Here is a 23,184-nt window from a genome sequence, read left to right on the forward strand (position 1 = left end):
TAGCTGACAAACTGCTGTTAAGGAAGGAACATTTATTCAGTGGCGGCTGTCCTGTATCACAAGGTCATAGCAAAAGACAAAATTTTGATTACCTCGCTTCCACTGATGACATGATTAAAGAACATGCTGACATTGACTTGTAGAGACACTCATACCACAGCAACAGCAAGGAAATTAGAGATTACATATATTGCTAAAATAAGAAAGTTGCATCAGCTGTAATTTTGGCTTTAGTTTTGTACTGCACTTGGAAGCTGAAGTCATGAGCTTTACTTGAATGGTTTTATTATTCAGCCTGTTGGATCTTATGGAAACATGCAGTGTAGTGTAGGTATTTGTTGGATTATAGGACTGTTTTGTTACCTTTCTTTAACAGCAGACACATAACGGTATCACGTGTAGTATTTGCATATTGTGTAGTGTGTAGTTTTTCTCATCCCACTCTATAATACAATCATAATAATATTAGTGTCAAATAATTGTAAATTATCTGGAGGCATCAATACTAGCATTTGAGCCGCTCAAAAATTTACAAAGTGTGAGTTTTCCCTGAAATCCAAAATGATCTCAGAGGAAACCAACATAAATGCATGAAGGCTCTGCAAGGCTGAAACAACAAATGTGGCAATGCTGTTGGCTGGAAGCCTGGCAGCTTTTCTCTACCTATCTTTTCCTACTTGAGCTCTCACATTAATTCACACTGACCTCTCGCGCTCCTGCTCCAGCAGGTTGGTAAACTCGTCGCTCTTCTTCATGAACTCTCCATGGTTACGCTTCTCATCCTCTAGCTTGCACAAGGCCTGTTTGTGTGACTGCTCCACCATTAACAGCTGCTCCAGCATCCGCCGGTGAGTTTCCCTCTGCTTCTCCACTAACTTATCCAGCTGTGGAGAGAGCACATCGAAAAAAAACTGTCACATCCGGTCTGCAGTTTTACTCAGTCACAATCTTTATGGGTATTTTACATCCTATAAACAGTTTTTTGTTTTATCAATTAGGGACGAGAGTTAGTGTTACCTCTACCATAGGCCTTTCGTAAATGTCTTCCTCGAAGACATCAGCCTTGCCCTGGATGGCATCTCTCTGCAGAGCCTGAAGGACTTTCTGAGGTGTCACAAAGCCATATTTGGACTCCAGCAGGGCCAAGTCAATTTTCTCTGCCTTTAGCACTGTGATCACCTCATCCCTGGCCTGCAGTTGGAGAGCAAGGCAGATTTGGTTAGATTCAGTTCCACTGGGTTGAAAAATAGATCCAGCTGTCATAGACACTGCAGCATTGGTTCTTAACCAGGGGTGTACCTACACTTATCAGGAAATTGGAAAGAATGTGAGATTGATCAGGTTGATTTATTATTTAGAACATTTAAAATCAAGGTCTGTGGAAACAATACTTTTGTGTCTGCCCTAAGTGCTTTTGTCTTCTTTGTTTCCTTGAGTCTAACTCCCTTAATCTCAGCAATGAAGGAGATTTTGTCGTGTTACTATAACACAAGAATACTGCCAGGGGATTCCTGGATCCAGTGCTGGAATGACAGGAAGTACCATCAGCTGTTCGCTGTCCATTAACACTGGCTTTTAGTCGCTCTTGACTGCCCACTAAGCCACTGTGTCTGACTATATGTCCGACTGGGGTCAGTGCCATGTCCGGAGGCCTGTCAGCTGCTGTAATGGATAAATGTTCCAGGGTTAAATGGAAGTTTGCTCAGTCATCTCTAAAGTTTGGATCACCTGTAACTCTCCCTCCAGCAAGCTTAGTAGAAACACAAGGTCATCTCGGGAAAGGTCCCTGCCCTTTTCCTTTCGACCGCCCTTTGCAGCACCACTGCCGCTGCCACTTCCACTGGTACAGGTACTATTCTTGGCCGTCTTGTGATTGCGCTGAATGGTACCAGTGTCGTCCGGCAGCTCACGGTGACGGCTGCGACGCTCAGCCCTTCCTGAGGGTTCTTCTCGCTCAACAAATCGCCTGCGTGTGTCTGCCTGCTGCTCTGCAGGCTTGGCCTTGGTTGTGTCCTCCAGACTGTTGCTGCGGGATCGCATGTTCCTCTACCTGTTGAACGAATAGAAGACGAAAGGGTTTCTTATATCCTGCTTAAAGAGTTGCACATTCATTTCTTGCACCATGTGCCTTGTGTGTGTGTACATCTAAGGAATTGATGTGCAAGTCAAGTCTGAGAAAAAAAACAACAAATATGTAATGTGCCAAATTTGAATTTATGACCTTCATTTTGAAATACTCTAAGATGCCTGCAAGACCTGCCAGAAGTTTCTTACTGACTGATGAAACTTTTAATTTATATTTTCTGGCCTTAGAATTAAGTGTTCATGAATACCACTTTTACTTGGTGTTCCCCCAGTGCTTCACTCATTGATGTGATACATATCCCAGACTGACTTTATGAAAACCCTACACATTAATAAAACCTCAGAAATAAGAAAGTCCAAACAATACTATAAACAGAGAAATACAAGGTGTATGATAGTAGCAGCACAAATATTTCCAATGGCTGTCATCATAATGTAAATAGGCTGTAAACTAGACCTATTGTACATCCTACGTTCAGTTCTTCATTTGTCTCTGCAGTGCAACATGTTGTCACTGCCTGCCATGCTGTTTTTAGTTCCTCAGTGGAATGGAGTCACCACGTGGTATTACCAGCCACAAAGCATAATTACGCCACAACTTTTCTGACAGTGCCAGAACTTTTTGGACCCTAGTCGTTCAGTCCTGTCACAATTACTTACCCAAAGCTGCTGACTAATATTTGTGGATGATGAATCTTCCCAAAACATGAGATTTCTGTCTAAAAAAAAAAGATGACCAATATCAGACTGCCAGAGGATTTAGGCTCTGGGTTGCTGTGGTCTTCTTGTGTACCAGCTTTGCTTGTTTTACAGATGTTGTCTAAAGAGCTTGGCCCTAGTAACTGATTAGAAAAAGGGGTAACATCAGCAGAAATGCCTTAGTGAGAAATAAATAAAAAGCATCATGTTTGGAGTATAGAGGGTGCCTTTTGTGACATCTGGTTTGGGAATGGGCCATAAAGTGACGCACTAAGATAAACTATGATGAATAGATGAATGCTCTGAGCTGCAGCCACACAGGCAAAGGAATTGTAAGCTTGTTTGCCAAGTAATGTGTTTCTTTTTCAGCATTATGTTCAGCTAAAGTAAATATATCCAAAAGACAAACCAGAACTAAAATAAAAACATGCTCAGACTCATTTCTTAGTGTTTGTTGATGTGAGAGTGAATAATCTGCCCAAAGGCATTACATCATCATCTCTCTGGCTCAACTCAACTCAAATCAAAATGTTTCCATTGAACTGAGCAAAAAAATTGCTGTTCTGGCTAAACACGGTATTTCACAGCACTGTACTCACTGACTTTTATTTTGTCATTTGTTGCTGGGCAACACAAAACAGTGATGTCAATTTTAACAATCTACTCCTGAAAATAAATGACGCTTTAGTTTGCTGACCACAGAGATCTATGGAAATGGTTAGAGAGCAGTCGCTTAGATGATATTCACATGGATTAAAACGATATTAAGTAAAATATATAAAATAACAAAAACTGTAGATTATTTAAAAGAAAACAAACAGCTAAATAGTACATAGATATAGATTTATAAACTCTACGTTGTACAGGGTTTTCTTAAAGTAGTTTCATACAGTATAACTATGTATAAAACTATCAGTTAAGGCAACTTAATTAGTTTCACTGCCTCTGCTGCCAGGCAGTATTTTACTACAGCGAAACTTGCCATTTTGTAGCTATGTGCATGTCATTCAAACTTTTTCTTGCTTTTTTCTCTTTATTTCCAGTCCAGTAAACAAAGTTAAAATAATAAAAAAAATGATTTTAGCATCAATCCAGGGCTGCCACTGAGACAAAATCTCACCACTCAAGCTGAATTTGCCTGAAACGGCCTATTTGGAGCTTTGAAACAATGTGTACGAGACTCCTGCAGTGTGTGTTGAGCCTCTGTGTGAGGCCCTCTGACAGTTTATGAGTAAGAAAGATGGCTGGATGATTGCATTGTTCACACTCTAGGCAAGGCGCCACATGATTCAGGGCTGAGGTAATTCCCTGCAGTTTAAGATAGACTCCACATCAACTTAGTTAGAGATCTGGGCCACAGGCAACAGACAGGACTGCTGAAACTGTACAGATTTAGGCACTATACGTGTGTTTTTGTACAATATGTAAAAGAAACAGTTTGTTGGTGTGTAGCTTTACCCTGAGCATCCATACAATCATTCTAATGAAGAAGTACAACCAACTCTCCATGTGCAACCAACTCTGATGAAAATTAGCTATTAGTCACTCCAGCACATCTGCAACATGTAGGACTCACACTGTTCACACTGACACACATGCATAAGAAGCCAATCCAAAGGTCACAGACATGCAACGCAGCTGCTACATGTGGAAGTATCACGTATATGTAAAATCTCCATGATGGATCAGAAATACATCACATCGTTCATGAAAGGGTTCACAGAGAGGACATGAAAATAGCTTAGTATTGGATATGATACGTGCATCTAAATCCATCCCTTACTTTCATGGTGAGAGTTGCATGAATGAGTGTTTTGCGATCATTCCTGTATCTGATTGATGGCCCAGATTTTTGCGAATCGTGTTACATATTACTGGAAACTTTGAAAAATTGGAAACACTGTAATGGAGAGCAAAACTCCAAAAGAGCTGTCCAAAACTGTACTGACTTTTAGTCACAGACTGATGTGAAAATTATTTATTAAATTGTGGTTACACTGATCAAAACACTCTTTCTTCATTATCCAAATACTGTTTCCATTCATACCATCCATTTTACCATTCCCATGGTCTGTTATCAGTTTTAGAGTGTAACACTCTAGATAAACACAGGGTTTAAATGTACTTTGACAGTCCAGGAAAGCAGTGTAAAATGCTGTTTAGAGATTTCCTTTCAACAAAGTTGCCAAAGCACAAAATTAACTTGATAAGAGACCTCAGATAATCCTGTCAGAGCTGTGCGGTACCTCTTTTCTAGATAAAAGCCAGAAAATCTAAATCTCAGTGATCAGGGAAGAAATGGATAGTTTACGAAATTTGGGAAAGGAAATAACCAGATGTAAGGTCATAGATGTTTCAAATGAAGTATTGCCTAATTGTCAACCTACAGATATCATGTTCATACCTGATTTCCTAAAGCGTTTATACGTCATGATTTCCATCTGTTAAAGTACTCATTGACAATAGCACTATGAATGAGTGGATTTGTGACATGTATAGAACTGCCCAGAGATGACTGAAGTGTACTTTGTCCTCTTACTAATCCCATCCAGCTGGTGCCAAAGTTTTTGTCAAAATATCTTGAAAAAAGTCCAGTAATTTTTTTTTCTTTTTATGATCAGTGCCAGGGGCTGATATTATAATATTATGCAACAGACTTAGACTATTTGCTTTTGGCAATAAAGGCAACACACTGAAATGTACCACTTATCAAATATTATACAAAGAGAGAGAATCATATGGTATGGATTCATTGTGATAGACCTATGGACTAATTATGTGGACACACAGTACAGGAGCATTTCTAGAGGATCAAAATTGTAGTAACATTTACTTTTCAACCAGATAAGCTGAGTTTGCGGACATGTTGGCTGTGGATCTGTGAGACTGTACTTTGACATCAATATATGTCAAAATATCGAGTATTACAGATTAGATTTCCTTTGTGTGCTACGTTCATGGATATATTATAGTTACGTTGTGAGTACTTTCCCTAACCCATGCGCTTGTTTCATTTTCTCTCTTGCTCTGCACAACATATTGATCATCTTTTTCACTGGTAGACAATGATCCTGTCAATTAGAGACACTTATGCAGATGGAGTTCCCCATAGGGGGCTTGACCCTGGTTGTGCTGGGCAAGAAGCAGCAAATAGTGAAGCAACATAGGTTTAGGTGTTTTTTTTTTTAGTTGAGCTGGTTATGTAGTGCACAAAGCCCAGTGAGGGAGCTGGAGAGCTGAAACCTCACTGTGATGACGACATAAGTCTGGCTGACAGTCGTCTTCCTGCTCGAACATGCACTGAAAGCCTTTTTAGGATTCATCGTTTGTGCACCATGGACATCTGTACAAAATGTAATGGAAATCCATCCAGTAGTTGTTGAAATATTTCAGCCTGGACCATAGCAGAGAATCCCTATTAAGCCCTTTTTCCTGTTTTTTTTCCCTCCTTTTCTGAGGCCCTTCCATTACCTTGTGCTCTCATTAAGCAGTGAGGACAATGTCCAAAGCCAAAAGCTAAGCTGTTACTGGAAGCAGTTGGCAGTTTGGGTGTCTAGCCAGGACCACCGAGGTTTCTCTAAATAGCTCAGAGGTCAAAAGCCTCATTCATTCGATGGGTTTTAAGCAATGCCCTCGCAGGTCTGCCAGCCAGTCGCTAATTCATAAACCCTCATGAGGTCTGTCCAAACTGATCATCGAGTAATTTTATCACATATTTGAACACTTCAAAAAGCGATTAAGCTTATTATCTTGAGGCTTAATGATTCTGGGTCTTTTGTATGACTACAGGGACTCACAATCAAACCCAGCGGTACACCTATGCCACACAGACACAAAAATCATTTCCCAGATGTTAATCAAACTTTGACAATATATGTTTAAGTACGCTCTCACCAGGACAGTGAGCACTTGCTATCATGGAAAGTGAGAGCTTTCTAGTGATGACTTCACTTTTCATGTGTAAGTAAAGCAGAGAGAAGTCAAGAGGGTGAAAGGTGAAAGGTGAGGAAGCAGGTGTGCTACAAATACCTTTTTTCCCTTCACACATGTGCTGCGCATGGTAACAGACATACAAATACAACAGCCTGTGTGGACAGTTGGCACGCGAGCAGAAATGCACAGACATGAACACAGGCATGCATGTGCACACCCTTTGCTACACAGGCACACATGAATTACAGAGTAAATTCCTGCAGCCTGACATCATGCTGCTGTCAATATGATCGAGGGGAAGAGAAACACAGATCAAACGAAAAAGGGGAGGAAATGATGGAGGAGCAGCAGAATATCCTTAGGAGAGATAGAAGATCTGCTGGTAGTCTGGAGCTTAGTGTATACATGAAATCATTTACAGTAAGTTTAACTAAGGACATGTTTGATTTTGCATACAAACAGCTCTAAAGTGGCTTGAGAAGATGCTGTAATATTTTCATCAACCTTTTCAAAATGTCAAATATGCACAGTGCTGTTAAAAACAAGTCTTTTTCTGAGTTCACTTTTTGACATGAAACAGTGGTTGGAGGAAATAAATCAGATTGTAATTTTTTTTAAAGTAGCACTGTGAAAAAGTACTTGTAGCTGTAGCTACACATAAATATCCAAATGATGGTTACAGAGAGTGTGTCTTACTATATTTCTGCATAGCTTGTTTGCTTTTGTTGATAAATGAGAAAATACACACTCAGATTAATTTTTTCCTTTTGGACAACCTGCTTGTGCAAAACTGACAGCAAACTGGTCACTGGACATGTGATAGCTTCATATTTAGTGTACAGATATAAGTGTTATCAATGTAACCCTCAGCAGAAAGCAAATAATCTTTTCAAATCTACAAACTTGAAATAAAATAAGCTCTAACAGTATAAGAGAGGGTTCACTCTGTACAGTTTGTTGTTTTATGTTGTGGTGTGAGCGCTCGTAAATAGTTTAACATTATTAAGTTCTTGTTTTTATTTGTATTCATCCATTTAGTGTTAAACTCCGGTAAATGCATCAGTAATGTTAACAGCACCCGAAGAATTGCTGTCAGAGGTTAGCATGCTTTGCCAGAGGGGTTTCTATGGTGGAGCCAGGCCAGAAAGAAAAAAGGGTGAAATGTTTACAAACAACACGAGGGTTGCCGCAGCAACGCGTAGCGATCAGCATTCAGGACCCGAGGTTGGATAAAGTGTCATAAAAGTGTCGGAGATGTTTCCTGCAAGAATTAGATCCGCAGGACTGTAAGAGAAGTGGCTGTAGTTCCTCTAGAACAGCTGAGGAGGAACGCTCGGAGACGCTGTTATTTAAACCTGTAGGATATATAACAACTATTTCTGCTACAGGGCTCATAGCTTTTAAAATGCCCGTGTGGTTAAAAAAACTTTCGACCTGTTCTGTGCTAGATGTGCCAGTTCAGTACATGTCCCCTGCAAGCCTGTCTCAGAGACAGAGATCACATTCAGAATAACGTGGTTCCACTTTGTATTTTAAAAACAGGTTATTTGGAATAAATACATCACCTTGGTGAAAAGGATCTTCTAGCTAGAAATGGAGCAATAATAACAAATTGCACTGGTGTCTTCTGATGGCAAGCAGCCCTGAGTTTACCTGTTAATGCAAACAGCTCTCTTACTGTGCTCTGCTCATGGACAATGTCTCTAAACTTGATCTCAGTTGCCATCAACTGTTGAACTACTGAAAATCTCTTGCTATAAAAATCTACGTCTAAGTTTCACCAGAGGGCGCCATGTCGCCAGAGAGTCTTGACTCTCCCAAACTTTAAATGAGTGTTGGTTTCTATTGTGCCAATCTCAAGAAAACAACACAAATGTTATGTGGCAACAATAAAGAGATTTACACTTTAAACTATTTTGCATATTGCTCTTAATATTTAGTTAATGTTAAACATCATATACTTTTACTTAGATCCCCTGCAGACTTGGGTTGCAATTATCGTATTGATTACTATTAAGAAATTATTAGTAAAAGAGGTTAGTTACCTTTTAACCTTTAAGTGTTGCAGTGACCTCTGGTCCTTATGCTCTTCTGCTCCACCTGCAGTTTCTTATATGTTAAATGTGTATGTTACATGTTATTTGTCTTCGGTCTGGAACTGGATCTCTTTGGGTTTTGGACTGTTGATTTCACAAAGCAGCCAAACCTGATGTTGTCACTTTGGGCTCCAAAACAATGATGTGGCCAATTAATTGATATTATTTGCATAGTGACTTGAAATATCTTTACAGAAATGCAATCCTTTAGATTGAAAGGAAGACACTTCTGCTCAGAATTGTTTTTGCTGCTAAAATTGCATCATTCTATTTTTACTGTCACCCAACAAAAATCAATAACTGAATAACTAGTTTGAAGCTGTGACAGCTGGTGATGCCCTAAACTATTTATTTATACTTCCTTAGTGAATTTCCCCTGATTAGGTAGCGTTAAAATAAAAGGCCCGAAATATTTCCAAGTTTTAAAATCAGAGTTCAGCAAAGTCAGTGTTAGATGAAAAAAAATGACTAAATAATAAATAATCAGTGTTAGTTTTAATATTGTAGTGGTATTATAACATTTCTTTTCTGTTTAGTTTTATTTTACACTTCGAAATTGTGTTTAATTATATCTGGACAACTTCTGACAGATGTTTCTTTTTTTTAACATAAATCATTTACTACAGTCTATGGTAGTGTCTCTCTTAGTTTCAGCTTATAGGTTTACTTTGGATTTTTCTTTTTCAGAGCAGACTGGGGTCTTCATTGACCCTTAGCTCTGTTCAGCCAGCAGAGGGCAGCATTTTTATATTTTTGGGAACAGTGTTTCAGACAATTTGGAATGATACATTCAGGTTCATCAATAATGCCTTTTGACTGTTATGTTTGACTATATATATATATATATATATATATGCACATAAAACTACAGTATATTGTCATTGTTCAGTTAAAATGGCCCAGGTATCAGGTCGACCATCTACACCTGTATTCACAAAATCATAAACAGGCTCTGTAACACTTACTATTTATTATTTTTGACGTACATAAATTAGGCGAAAGTGCTTTTGCTTTCCGTTTGCTTATTTACTTTTATAACTTCAGTTTAGGAAGTAAAGTGTGGGTGTGTCTTACCCTTGCAGTTTGCCATAGTCTAGTACACTGAATGTTAACAGGATCATTGGATTAATGACTGCTGACAGCTTGCAACATCAGACACCTTTAAGGAACTGCATGAGAGTAAACAAGATGATGCTCTAACACATTAGATAGTAGATGATTATGATGTGTGTGTCACATTGAATGGAAAGCAATTATTTTGTTAATCTGTAATCCTGCATGGCCCTCTCTTGTCCTAGATGGTAGAACCCACTGCTTTAACAAAATGGGGGCTCAGGATTTTGTATGTTAGCCCTGAGGACGTGCAGCTGATTAGTAGAAGGGTTCATCTGCTGCTCAGCAGGCTGTCAGTTTATGTTATATTATCCTAGAAGACCATGTGCTGATATGTCTGTCTTTCCTTCTTGGCAAATGCTTTTATCCATGTAGCACTGTTCCGAGAATGTATCTCCATATGTCTATTTCTTTGATGCCTGTTCAGTGTTAACCTCTGGCCTTTCACTAAATGACAATTTCCTTAGAACAATAATTTTAACAGTGTCATAGAAGCTGTAAAAGTACACTTTCCAAATGTTATGTAAAATAGAAGAAACAAAAGGGAGAGAGAGAGAGAGAGAGAGAGAGAAAACACCAAAGACAAAAGAAATAGAAAAGATAGACAAAAACAGAGATAAATAAAAAAATTAGACAGCGGGATGGAGTCATTCCTTCCTGCCGCATTCCCAGTCTGTGCAGCCCTGTTGTGACAGAGCATTGACAGTGGGTGGTTATGGGGTCAGAGCATCTATCAGTTGGTCCGCATACTGTCACTCTGCCCCCAGTACACAGACACATACTGTACTGTCTGACTGAAAGATTAACTCTGTTGAAGAGGCTGCATGTCAACTGTCAGTCCTGTTATCACTGATTCATGTAATTCTTTAAATAGCATTGGATATCAGAACGTGATGTTATTTCACAATCGATTTTTGTCATTAATTATACAGTTAATTGAGAACAGTCATCTTCATCATCATTGTTAAAGATAATTACAACCCTAAACTAAAATGGTGAATATGACAAATAGCTGCTTAACAGTATGTTTAGACTGTGAGCATGTTAACATCCTGATGTTACAGTAGTAAATATTAGTTTGTCCATCTCTTTGCATGCAGTTTACCATTGATTTAGAAAGAGGCCTGCTATATTTTAAAGCTGTTAGGAAGTATACATTAACAGTCTATATCACAAATAATGATAATAGGTGTTTTTAAATGGGCATTTTGTGAAGTGGATTATTCATCTGCAATGACTGCTTGTCTGATCCCCAGTTTACATTCCTTTGCTGTGGTCATCTAGCTGAGGCTGACTTGAAATGATCATGGATTGCTGCAAAGACACTGTAGGGGGAGAAACTCTCCCAGGGCTGCAGAGACAAACAAATATCACAAATGAAGCAAAAATTGCAAAAGCTCTCCTTATATCCACAACTACTTACTTTTTACTAGTTACTTCTTTTTATTCAGGCTGTCCAGGCGACAGACCTCAGACTAAAATTAGAGGTCATCCAATCCCCTGCACAGTAGAATCAAGGACAGCAGCCTAGACGTTACCTAGTGGTGCTGGACCACGTCCTGCTGAGGAAGGGCGCTGTACTCTGCTGCATTTATCCATCTGCAGTCAAGATTTCATTTGTAAGGTGTTAAAGGTACTTTCTACCAGTCAACCCTAAATCACACAGTACAGTAGTCTTGTAATGGAGATGCTGCAGAATTGTATGCATTACAAAAAGGTGGTGTTTAAATGAAATTCAGTGCTGTCACTTTAATGGCAGTGCGTAAGCACAGTGTTCAGAGGAAGGCTGAGTCAGCAAGGATGCCTGTCTCTCTTCCCCACCTGCAGCCACTAACACATAGCCTATACACGTGAGGATATAGAGTTTAATGTGGTTTCCAATATAGTGTCCTTTATTCTTGGAAATTTGAGAGATTAGTGAGATAAAATGATACTGCTGCCACTTGTGCTGTTTCATTAAAATGTAACAGTTAGTGGTTGTCAGCGAAACCTATATATATTTTGTAGCACTTCCATATTACATACTAACTATATAGAATATATACTACAGTCTGTTTTTTAAAAAGTCTCTGAAAATGAAACCAAACAAAGAGAATGCAAATTACTGTTGGTTTTCTTAGGTGTCCCTGCAGGTTTTTGCCACCATCCACAATCATTTGTTAATTTTCAAAGCTGTTCATAGTTCCTCAGTTTCCTTTTGGTATTTCACATTTCATTACACTCCTGTTTGTTTTTATTTTTTATTTTTTAATATTTACTACATAGTAGAAGCATGTAGTATGATTGTGGGACAGAGCTATAAGTTCATTTATATCTCTCTAAACTTAATTGAGGAAACAGCTCTTTGACACAGGTTTTCTGTTTAGCATCTTAAAGTACTGAAAATGATTATTAAATGAATGATTTGCTTCTGTACCAGCAGTTTACACACAGCTCAGTTACCCAGCAACCTCCTCTGTGTCTGTCACACATTGAGTCACACCTGGGGTTATCTAAGTCAAATCAAAACTGTAATTAGAGCATTGACTGAATCACAACACGCTTTCGTGTTCAGGATAATGCAAATCAGCATCATTAGGTGGATGGTCTCTGATTTTCAAACAAACAGGTAGTGTTTTCTCTCTTTCTAATGAGCAGTTACTAGAGTCTGTGCATCCAAAATGTCCTGAAACATCTTTCTGACACAGCGGTCAGGCTCTCATTATCTAGCAGTATATACATTTCTCTAGAACAGTTTGTGTGATTTTAAATTTACCTGTACTTGTCAGTGGGTTTAAACCATCCAGAGCTCAGATGTCTGTAATTTTTCATCTATTACAATTCCAGCTTCCTGCAATCAAAATATTTTATCATCCACCTCCACCTATAATGTTATTTGTGTCCAAAAACAAGAGCAAATAAATCCTGAGAGGATTTGGTAAACTGCTGTGTTAAACCTCTGCTTAAAGCCCCTACATACCCATGGTACGCCCACAATGCTATGTGGATTAGAGCAGAACTGAGCTGTGTGGGTATGTACATATTGTACTGCCATGTCTGAAGACTGAATTTTGACATGGGTACGTCTAAAAACGTACATCTGCAAACCAGAAAACTTGAGCTGAAAGGTGCAAAACATATTGGTAGAGTTTCATACAATTCTCTTTGGACCATGAACAACCCCAGTCAAATATACTGGGAATTGTCATGTAATCCACAGTTAACATAAACATATTGGCTGTAAGAACTGTGCCCCTTTATTTGGATTAACACTTTAATCAAACATTTGACCTTTTAATGACTATAATAACAAAACAACCAAAACTGAGCAGACGCATAGGAAGTCAAAACGCAAAAGACTGCTGTTAACACGGCAGTGACCTGATATATCGCACAATACCACAAGAGGTGGAGCTCATCCTGCACCAAGGCCAGCATGTGACAATAGAGGAAAATAATGCAGATCCCTGGCTGTTTTTCTAGCTTCTTAAAATTCAGTGACAGTGCTGCTTCCAAACAGCAAACCAGTGAGCTGAGCTGCGTTTTCTTTTCCAACAATCAGCATACTTCATTTGAACAGGCAGCGCGACGCATTGTCTATTACCAAGTTACAGCATGAGTCATCAATCAGTGTACGTCAGCTTGTTCCCAATTAATGTTCTTTGGATATGTTTTTATACCTTTGTCAGTGGGTCATCATGTTCATTGTCCTACTGCTGCTCCAGGTAGAAGCATGAAAACAGTAGGATGCAAAGCTCTTTTTGAGCGCTGCCCTTTCAGGAGTAGTTGCCCAAAGCCACAGTTTGTCCTTCACGACTTGGACTCTTGGACTCTGAAGCACTATTGCGGCTTTGGCCCCCTGCACTGCTTATGACTCATCTTGGCAGATGGGTGTAACGTGCCCTCCTTCGCACTCGCCGACACTATACTCTGCCGAGCTCTGGGTCTCTGTCATACAGTCACTGCTGCCAAACACAGCCCCAGTCTGTACAGAATCATTGTCATTCAAGACGAATCTGTCCAGTGCTCTGCAGGCTGTAGAGAGTAAATTAACTGTCACAGGGTGCAGCACTAACATTTCTCACCCACTGTCCTTTCTTCCTCTCATTCTGTTTGCTCTCAACATGCCTCACTTCTCTTATATAAGTAGAAGCAGGGAAAATGTCAGTGGGTCATCAGAAAATAGCCCGATAATTGACCCTGTCATTTAGCAAATGCAAAAGCCATGTCAAGCCCTCTCATCTCAGCTGGGTCCATTTCTATAGCAACAGGCAACACAGAGAGGGGCAACAATGAAGGATTAGGCTCAAAGAGGAGCAGTCACAGCAGGGCTTCTTGGCACATTTATTTTTTTCCTGTGGTGTCAAGCTGCCACCTGTGTTGCTTTATCCAATCATGTAACATATGCCAGCAATTTCACAACCAAAGCCGAGTCTCTGGTGAGAATACAGTGCAGAAATAGCAGCAAGATGTGACTTGTTCACTTTGAGGTTGTCATGATACATGGCTCTGTAAAGATTTTGTGTAAAAAATGTAGTATTGCTCTGAAGGTGGAAATAACATTGATTTTACTTTGTTCTTTACTGTACTGGAGCAGGTTGACATTTCAAGAAATGTACTTTCTTACCAACTTGCTAAATCTTTACTGTTCCCAGCCAAGTCCAGCAAATAACATAACTAATAATGACATAACCAAAATATTGCCAGCAAAATAAAAATGTATTACACGTCTAATTAAGTGATGATTATTTTCTTAAGATTATTGAAGTAGATGAGAACACTACAGTGTTAATCTGTCTGACCTGCAATTTCTGCTGCATAATTGGAAAATCTGGCCTGTCAAACAGCTTGCTCATGAATCTGAGGTCAGCGGGCCCTTGTTGTATATTTAACATAGAACATAGCCACTAAATAAAGGGAAGGTGGTGACGCACAAATCTGTCCAATGCAGATGCCTAACATTAATAGCATCAGTAGATGAGCCTGGGTTTTCTGTGTGTTTTTTTTTTTTTAACTTCTTTTCTTGAGGCTTTCAAGAAACTTTAGTAATTCTGATCGTCAAGGTATACTGTCGAGAGTGTAATTCAGCCAGACCACGTTTGTCTGTTTGAGTCATCGGTTGCTACTGAAATGACGCAGACCAGTAAAATAACTTGCCTTTTCCTTCCTGCATTTTCTTTCTGGGAAAAAAATCTACTGCCTATTGTATCATCTCCTTTCCAGCTGTGATGCAGAACATTGTCATGAGATGAGGCACAAGCACTTTATCTGTCCAGCATCTTTACTTGCCTATTCTGTTCTGTCTGTCTTGTCACAGCATGTGATGTGTTTCTCAGAGTCAGAACGTCTGTCAGCGTGTGAACGTCATTTCAGAACATTTACGGTTCTTCTGAGAAGAACAGATTTTCTAAATTTGCAGAAATATGAATCAGATGTGACAAATATCGATTTGAGCTTCCTGGCAGGGCAAGTTATTGGATTTTACCAAGTATGTAAAGGGTAAAGTTATACTTCAAAGTTAGTTCCAATGAATACATTGAGTTAAGTGGTTGTTGCAGGAAATGGATTTCACCATGTTGCATTTTCACCCATAAAATTGGAGCCTGCAGCTATCACTCCCTGCTGATAGTTGTTAATGCAGCACAGGCAACCATCCATCACTAATGCTCCATGGTGTACTGATGCAGCACAAGCATTACTCACTTTTATGCTTCCAGAGAGATGTGGTGCACCTTGGTGTGCTGCAGCAACTCAGACTATAACTGATCAGTTTAAAGCTTAAAGACATGGATTTGAATTATTTATGCACCTGGAATCTAGCTGTTTCTGTGGTCGTGCATCTGGGGAAAAGACAGCTGAAGTAAGATGTCAGTAATAAAACACAAAATCAAGATCAAAGAACTGCTATCCATAGTGTGTTTTATCAAGCGATTCCTTCAAGTGTAACACCCTGACGGAACAGGCTGAGCTGACTTTTAGGTTTTGGTTGATTTTGTTTTTTGACTGCCTTAAAGAAATATTCTTAAGAAATATTCAGAAATTGTATCCCTGCATACACCTAGTGAATAAATGACTAAATTTTATTCTTTTAGCTCTTTTTCCTAATACAGACCTTTCCGTTTTTATATTCAACTATCCCCGAGCATCTTATGTTTGCGTCTTCACCTGCTCTCATGGGAACGGTTTCTGCGAAAGCACCTTCCAGCTGGTCTTTCCCTGCTCACCCTGCTGTACAAGCTGATCTCAGCTGACTTATTTTGACTTCACTTGACAGCAGAAAGCTGCAGGTCAGGCTGTGAGAGATGGAGTAATGCTGGGCAACATTGGTGTCTCTATCGGTATATATAGTGCTCTTTTCTCAGAGCTCTAAGCGGTTGGTATTCTGTGATAGAAACTGGACCCCGCGGCCGAAACAAGTACTCTTCCCTCAGCCAAACTGCATGTGTCCTTTGATTGACACTACTTGCACTGGTCGACCCCACTTCAACCACCACCACTATACATGTTGCATTTTACTTGTCTTACTAACTTAGACTTAACTGAACTGAGCAATCAAAGGCCGAACCACAATGATCATGGCACTGCAGGCATGATGCTTATCACATTTTAAATGTACAAAGTCTTTAAGATATGATCCAAATAATTTCACTTAATACACAGCTTACCATAGTTTCTGAGCTCAACTGAAGGCAGAGGTGGCTTCAAAATTTTGTATTGATTATTTCATTCATTTTTCTCTTTACATCACACCAGTATTAGATTCAGTGTCCTGTTCAAGAGCACTTCAACAGGACTTTGTTAGCTATGAGATCCACTGATATAGACACCATGTGTCAACCAGACCCAAATTTAACTACATGAGAAAAACCTAAAAATAAGTTAAAATACAGGAGGATGAAAGTGCATTTAAGGCCAAACTGCAGTGATTTTTGATAGAATTTTTAAGACATAATCCAGAAAAGATTTGCCTGATTGGTTCACATGCACACCGTCTCATCCTAGTGTGTAGTTCACTACCAACCTCTCCCCATTGATGAATCTCACGCCTTCAATAAAGCCTCTGAACCAGGCTGTTTAATCTGACCTACAGCTGGTGAAGCTCAAGATGCCAGGAGGTTTGCTTTAATGCGGGCCTTGTTTAATGATCTCTGCCCCACTACCCTCAAACTGTCAGTCACAGTGAAAGAGAAGGAGTTGTGCTGCAGAAAAGCATCTAACTGTAGATGCCTCACCTGTCATTGCAGCGTTATCTCAGAGTTCAAACAAAGAGTGGTATTACTGTGTTTTGTTTGATTGATATAGTGGCATAAAGTGGCAAGTAGTAGAAATATAGTTTTTGTTTAAATTAATATTCCCATTTATTGTCCTGTGAGTTTAGAAATGTATCTTCACCTTACAGTTTTGTTTTTTGTTTTTTTGGTTTGTCTTTATCTGTTGGATCACCTTGATAACACGGTTGGAGAAAGGGACAGGCAGACCTATTACGCCCTGTGTAATGATTTTTCTCCTTTCATCCAGCAATTCTACTCCACTACTACTGCACTCCACTTTCCCCATCTGCAGTCTTTTGCCATGCATGCGCAGACTAAAAGCAGATTAGAAACCTCATTACTAGAGAGAGCTGACTGTATGCTGGTTATTGCTGTGTGTGCATGCATGTCAACACAATCAATGTACTGAAGTGACCATAGTGTTAACCTCCTTTCTGGTTGTGTGATTGGTCTCTAATTTAAAATTCAAAAGGCAAATTAAAACTTGCTCCCAGGCATCAGAACCCAGTCTCCCCCTCCAGATGTTTATTAACATCTGTGTAAAATAGCAAAGGAATTCATTAAAAAGCAATGCACAGCCAATCCAACGCTCACTGCCCACCTAAAGTCTACACACTGCCGTTCACACTACCATACGCTTGCTGATAAGCCTGTTGGGTGGTGAACTCCTTGTTGGCTTATGGCAGATTAACAGCAACAGAAGGCTGTGGCTCATCATCCTGCTATTTTATTTAAACATATTAACCTGTCACTTCTAGTCACATGCCAAGCTCAAGCTGTTTAAAGCTGCATCTGCATCTGTCTTTCTGAGCTCTCATTTTACTTATTGTATTAGAGGTATGGGGGACTTTTGGAGAAATGTTGCAATGCCTGTTGATTTCTTTGTTTATTGTAGTTTATTACACGTCTGGTAAAAGGCTTTTTTTTTCCAAGAAAAGGACTAGTCAATATTTGGGAAAAGCAGCAGAATGTTGTGCGTATCTGCCCTTTATTGTCCCATACTTGTAGCTTTAAGCTTTCTTTATTCATAAGCTGCGAGTAACCATGAAACATAATGCATGGTGAGGATCTTTTTGCAGCTATGCTTCTGTTTTTACCATGCTGACCGCCACATACAAACACATCATCAAGCTACAGATGCCAGCGCAGGACATGTAGTCTGAGCACATGATAATGGCCCAAGTGAAGCTACTGTACTGGCCTGACATTTAGCAGTTTAACTGTCTCGCTCTTCCACTTCACTCAGTATGTTTCCAAGCTGAGACACGAGTGCAGGCCTGGTAACTTGAACCCCTGCCCTCCCTCAGTGTCCTCCCTGCACTTGGACACTGTATGACACTGCAGCGGGTTCTCGTGGACACTCTGCCCTTTGGAAATTCCCCGGCTGCGACCAATACGACCCGTCGTGCACGACCAGCGTTCACTCGAGAAAGTGTAACTGCACAGAGGCAGATAAATTATCACTGCAGCTTTGATGTGATGGGCAAATCAACCACAGGATACGTTGCCACTTGCAGAGTGATATTGTGTTTTGCTGTCATCAGCAAACTCAGTTGTAACGCATGGATGCTGTAAGTCTGCAAAACATCAGTATGACTATGTGCTCAAATACAGTCATATGCAAATTTGAACAATTATAAATCTTGGATCCTTTGTCTACTGCTGAAATAAATTAAATCAATTTGATTAAATTCAGATCAGGAGGCATTGCGTGTGACCCCCACAGCCTGCAGGAGTCTTCCTCTTCAGGCCTCTAATCTCTCTGTCTAATTAGCAACAACCTTGCAGAAAAGCTGCCACAATGTAGATTATATTCTGTGGTGCAAATCCACTCAAGTTGGGGATTTTAGTGCATCTGTCCTTTAAGCTTTAGTTCACAACTGGCTCTTTCTTTGCAGAAATAGAGAAAGGTAACAAAATGCAGAAAACTTTTCAATTAAATGTTTCATTAATGAATGTCTCTACAGTCTTTAAAACATTTATGATGCCAGACTAAACAGTTTTTTTTTTTTTTAAAGAAATATTCTCAATATGCTGCAAATATCTCTGTGCTTATGCATTTGCTACCAAATTTAAAGAGACGAATATTGGGAGTGTCAGGTTAGAGCAAGTACACACACACACACACACGTCCCCTGATACACGCACACAGCCTCTCCAAGCCCAGTTCCAGTCTTACGGTACCTCTCACAGGGAATCTTTAGCCCACTCTGATGTTGTGCCTCTGCAGTGCCACTGGCTGCTCGTGCAGCCTGCCGGCTCAGATGAAGCGTTTTCCTCAGTGTGAATGTTTGCTGTGCTTCCTCTTTCCTGATGGTGATGGTCCCTTTTCTCGCCTCCGCCGTGTCCTCAGTTAGCCTGTTGTACAATCCAGGTGGTCTGATAGGTGGGAGAGAAGAAGAGCAAGGGGAGCGTCTCCTGCCAGACTAAGGGAGCTGCTGCTGTGTCTGCGTGTGTCAGTGTGTGTGTGTGCATGAGTGAGGGAGAAAGACAGAGCAGAGGGGGAGAGACAGGTCCTGCCATGCAGATATCAGCCCTGTTGCAGTTAAATTTAAACCACCTTCCTTTCTGACACCTTGAGCCACAGTTTCCCCCTCCCCTTCTCACACACATACGGGGCTTAACATATGGCCCTTCACAGAAGACTGAACCCTTGGGAGTCTGTTACAGAGTGGAATTTATACATTTTTTCTATCTTTAGTGGGAAAAAGTAAAAAGAAAAAAAAAAACATGAAAACTTGTTTCATGTGGGGTGCTGTGCTCATTTATAGAGATTTTGGACATCAAACCATGTCTGAAAATACTATGTGCTGTATTTGCATAATGATTGTGCTCTCAGTTGTTTTGGTTAGTTCTTAATTAAAACAGACATTTAAACATAAAACAGGCATTTTCTATAAGAAAATGAAGAGTTTAAAACAAAAAAGATCAAAAGCAGAACTAGAGGAACTGTTTTTATTCTGTACATTCCTCTGCTATCTCTGTGCTAAGTCACACACCCACTGATCTTTCCTCACAACCCAAATTTGGGTGTGTCATGCTACTACATTAAATAGCCTCAGTCACAGATGTGAGGGGTGGGTTACACAGGTCTAGAAACCTCACTTCCTCAGCTTCTTTTTTCTCGTGAAGTTTCCCTTTAGCAAAGCCCCTTCAAGTGATTTTTTTTTTTTCCTTGCCTTGGAGTGGGATGGGTTTTGCACCAAAAATAGGAACCTGATCCTTAAAGCGCTGACCCTCTTGCAGGTTTAAAAAACTGGGTTACTCTCTGATGCAATCTGAGCAGTAAGGTCATAGACGCAGTCATCAGAACAGATTTTAAATTAATTAATTAATTTAATTAAATTTGTTTTTTGTTCAAAGCCTGCTTATTTCTGACCAAAAATGTTTTTCATGCATGTGCATGATGTGAATGTAGCTGTCAGAGGCCTTCACCTATAGCATGTCAATGCTTCCACAATGGTCTGCAGTAAAGTCTATCATTCCTTCTGATTCCTGTTGATAAAAGACTCTTGACGAGTTAAAGTCTCTCCATGTTTCTCAGAGTACTTCCACCAACCCATTCTCTACTAGTCTCTCAGAGCAAGTCATAGCACCTGTCTGTCTACACTCCTCACTCTGGCTTCCATCCACAGCCACCGAGGTGCGATTTCATCAGTCCCTTTATGACTCCATGGTCTGTTCACTACAAGGAGCAGCTGTAAATGACCTTTTTGAGACACCTCTCTTGGTCCAGACAGCTTTTAGAGGACACAATGGCCAGAGTGTTGTGTGTCACTGCATGTGTGCGCACACTCGTCTGTTTGCAAATGTACAACCACTTTTTTTTCTGGAAACCATCCTTTTTGTACACTATAGTTTACAAAAAAAAAAAAGTTTTCCCAGTTGTATTTTGGTGGCTTGATTATATTCAGAGGCAACATTTTTGTTGCTTTCAATGAATGCATTAAGCACTACATTTATGTACCACACCTAACAGGAGGTGGTTGTGGTGGATGGCTGATGTACAAGCCTCAGGACTTTGACTGCAGAGATGCTGTATGGGTCAGTGTATGTTCACTCAGAACTCATCAACGCACCTTAGAAATCCAGAGTGTTTTAAATTGATCCAAACTGCTGACGGAGAAGGGAGAGACATGATATCATTTAAAAACAGCGATAATTATGCACCTTTCTTTCATAATGTAGCTGCTGTTGGAAATGAGATGTGTATAAATGTAATTTGTATGAGACAGGTTTGCAATGTGTCTGCGTTTAGAGATAATTTGAGGTTTTTATTTTCAAAGCACATGGAATAATTTTCAGCACAAAAGGGCAAACTCTCCCTTTGTCCGTTCGAGGATTCTTTTAACGTAAACTGAAGCCCCACATACAAATGTGGTTAGTGGTGAAAGTAATGCGAGGTTGCTGCACTGGTAGTGAAACTACCATTTTTTTTGCAGCTTATGTTAAAGCCGATAAAAAGACCAAAAAGCTTAACCTACTGCTCCTGATTTTGTTCTTGTGTTTTTAGGTTTGGAAGGCCATAGAAACGACACCATACACCACCTACTTGTTAAGCAGAGTATTGGTCGCAGTGGACCATCTGCTTAACATTTCCTCCCAGTGAAAAAAAAAAAAACAGGTAAATGGCAGACAGAGATACTTACACCAGCATGGAATTGTCGGTATGAAGAAGATGAGAAAAGTAGTCTTGAATTTGATTTTTTTTTTTTTGAGGAATGATTTGTTAGCTGCAATGTAAAACCATGCAGATGTTTTCCACTTGGATATGCCAAGTCAGTGTTATAAAGCACCAGTTTATCCTACACCCTCTCTGACCCTTTTCCTCCTTCCATTATGGGGAGCGGGCAGTTTAAAAACAGAGGTATTTACGACTCAGCACTCTCTAGAGTTCCTGGAGCTCCAGAAAACATGTGGGGCTGGCAGTGTGACACCAACAGTTTAAAGATAGACGGGGTTTTGGTTGGCTATCTGGCTAGTGTCCATCTGTCTGTGTGCACATTTGCCTGTCTATCTGACTTGTGTAGTTAAATGTATAAGGGACACTGGGATTGTGAAACATATTCAACATATGTGAGACTTTGTGACATCAAATTCTCATCAAGAATTGGATGGTGGTTGCGCTACAGTGTCTTATGCAATTTCAATAAAATATGGCTCTGAATTGAGCTGAGACTGTATCTGTGCTGTGTACTGTATCTGACTGTAAATCTGATTCCTCTTACAGCTGAGACATTTAGATCCCATAAAACCATGTGAAAATACTATATTCCAAAAAAAGTTCTGAATTGTAAAGGATGAACAAGCTGTTTACTGTAATTTCAATGTCTTTATGCCTATCCCAGAGCATTATATCTTTGTATGTAATGGACAAGTACAGCATAAAATACAGTGTTAGTGTAGTAAATGGCGTGTATGTTAACAAAATCGAAACAATGTAATGTTAAATACAAATAGGACAGGGCAGTTTGTCAATGCACTGATTTCCTGTGTTGACATGTGCTTTAAAACTAAAAGGATCTGTCGCCATCTGCTGGTTAAAAGCTGTAATCAGACAAGTTTGAGCCACAGGTGAAAAAGATTCAGAAGCTCCCCCTGTTCAAGCAAAGGCAAGTGTAGGGAAAACAGACTGCAGGTTTGTATGCGAGAGTTTTTGTCTTTTTGGTTTGTGTTTGGGTGTAGTTCAGACATACAGTTACAATCTCAGTCATACAGATATTTTGAAACGAGTGAAAACATCTATAAACATCTGTACTGAAGATTCAAATGCAGGTTATGAGGACCAGCAGGAGAATATAGAGGTATGTTTTGTGTTTTTTACTGCCATTCTTTATCAGACTGTATCTTATATTAAATGTGATAATCAAAAATCTTTGTCTTATCAACAGCCAGGTACCGGAGATGACCATGACCAATGAAGCATTTGATTTTTGCACTGTTGAAGCAAAATCAGCGGTATCCGTTCACCTCCGACGACTCGGAGTTGATTAACGAATGAAAGAAGA

The 23,184-nt window shown here is 39.8% G+C and overlaps 2 protein-coding genes across 2 annotated transcripts in view; one reads left to right on the forward strand and one right to left on the reverse strand.

Annotated features, from left to right (window-relative positions):
• Positions 1-19,698, reverse strand: part of filip1l (filamin A interacting protein 1-like) — a 53,285-nt gene extending 33,587 nt beyond the window's left edge. The window contains exons 1-4 of the mRNA XM_026302146.2: positions 19,361-19,698; positions 1,729-2,050; positions 1,018-1,191; positions 706-884 (exon numbers count right to left, since the gene is read on the reverse strand). Of these exons, the coding sequence (XP_026157931.1) occupies positions 706-884; positions 1,018-1,191; positions 1,729-2,040 (665 nt within the window). The 5' untranslated portion in view covers positions 2,041-2,050; positions 19,361-19,698. The remainder of the gene's footprint in view (positions 1-705; positions 885-1,017; positions 1,192-1,728; positions 2,051-19,360) is intronic.
• ect2l (epithelial cell transforming 2 like) overlaps positions 1-23,114 on the forward strand; it is a 65,506-nt gene extending 42,392 nt beyond the window's left edge. Inside the window, exon 22 of the mRNA XM_026302162.1 lies at positions 21,690-23,114. The gene's annotated coding sequence lies outside the window, so the exon portion shown is untranslated. The remainder of the gene's footprint in view (positions 1-21,689) is intronic.
• Positions 23,115-23,184: the final 70 nt, after the last annotated feature.

This window comes from Mastacembelus armatus, chromosome 2 (assembly GCF_900324485.2).
Source record: "Mastacembelus armatus chromosome 2, fMasArm1.2, whole genome shotgun sequence".
Taxonomy (NCBI): Eukaryota; Metazoa; Chordata; class Actinopteri; order Synbranchiformes; family Mastacembelidae; genus Mastacembelus; species Mastacembelus armatus.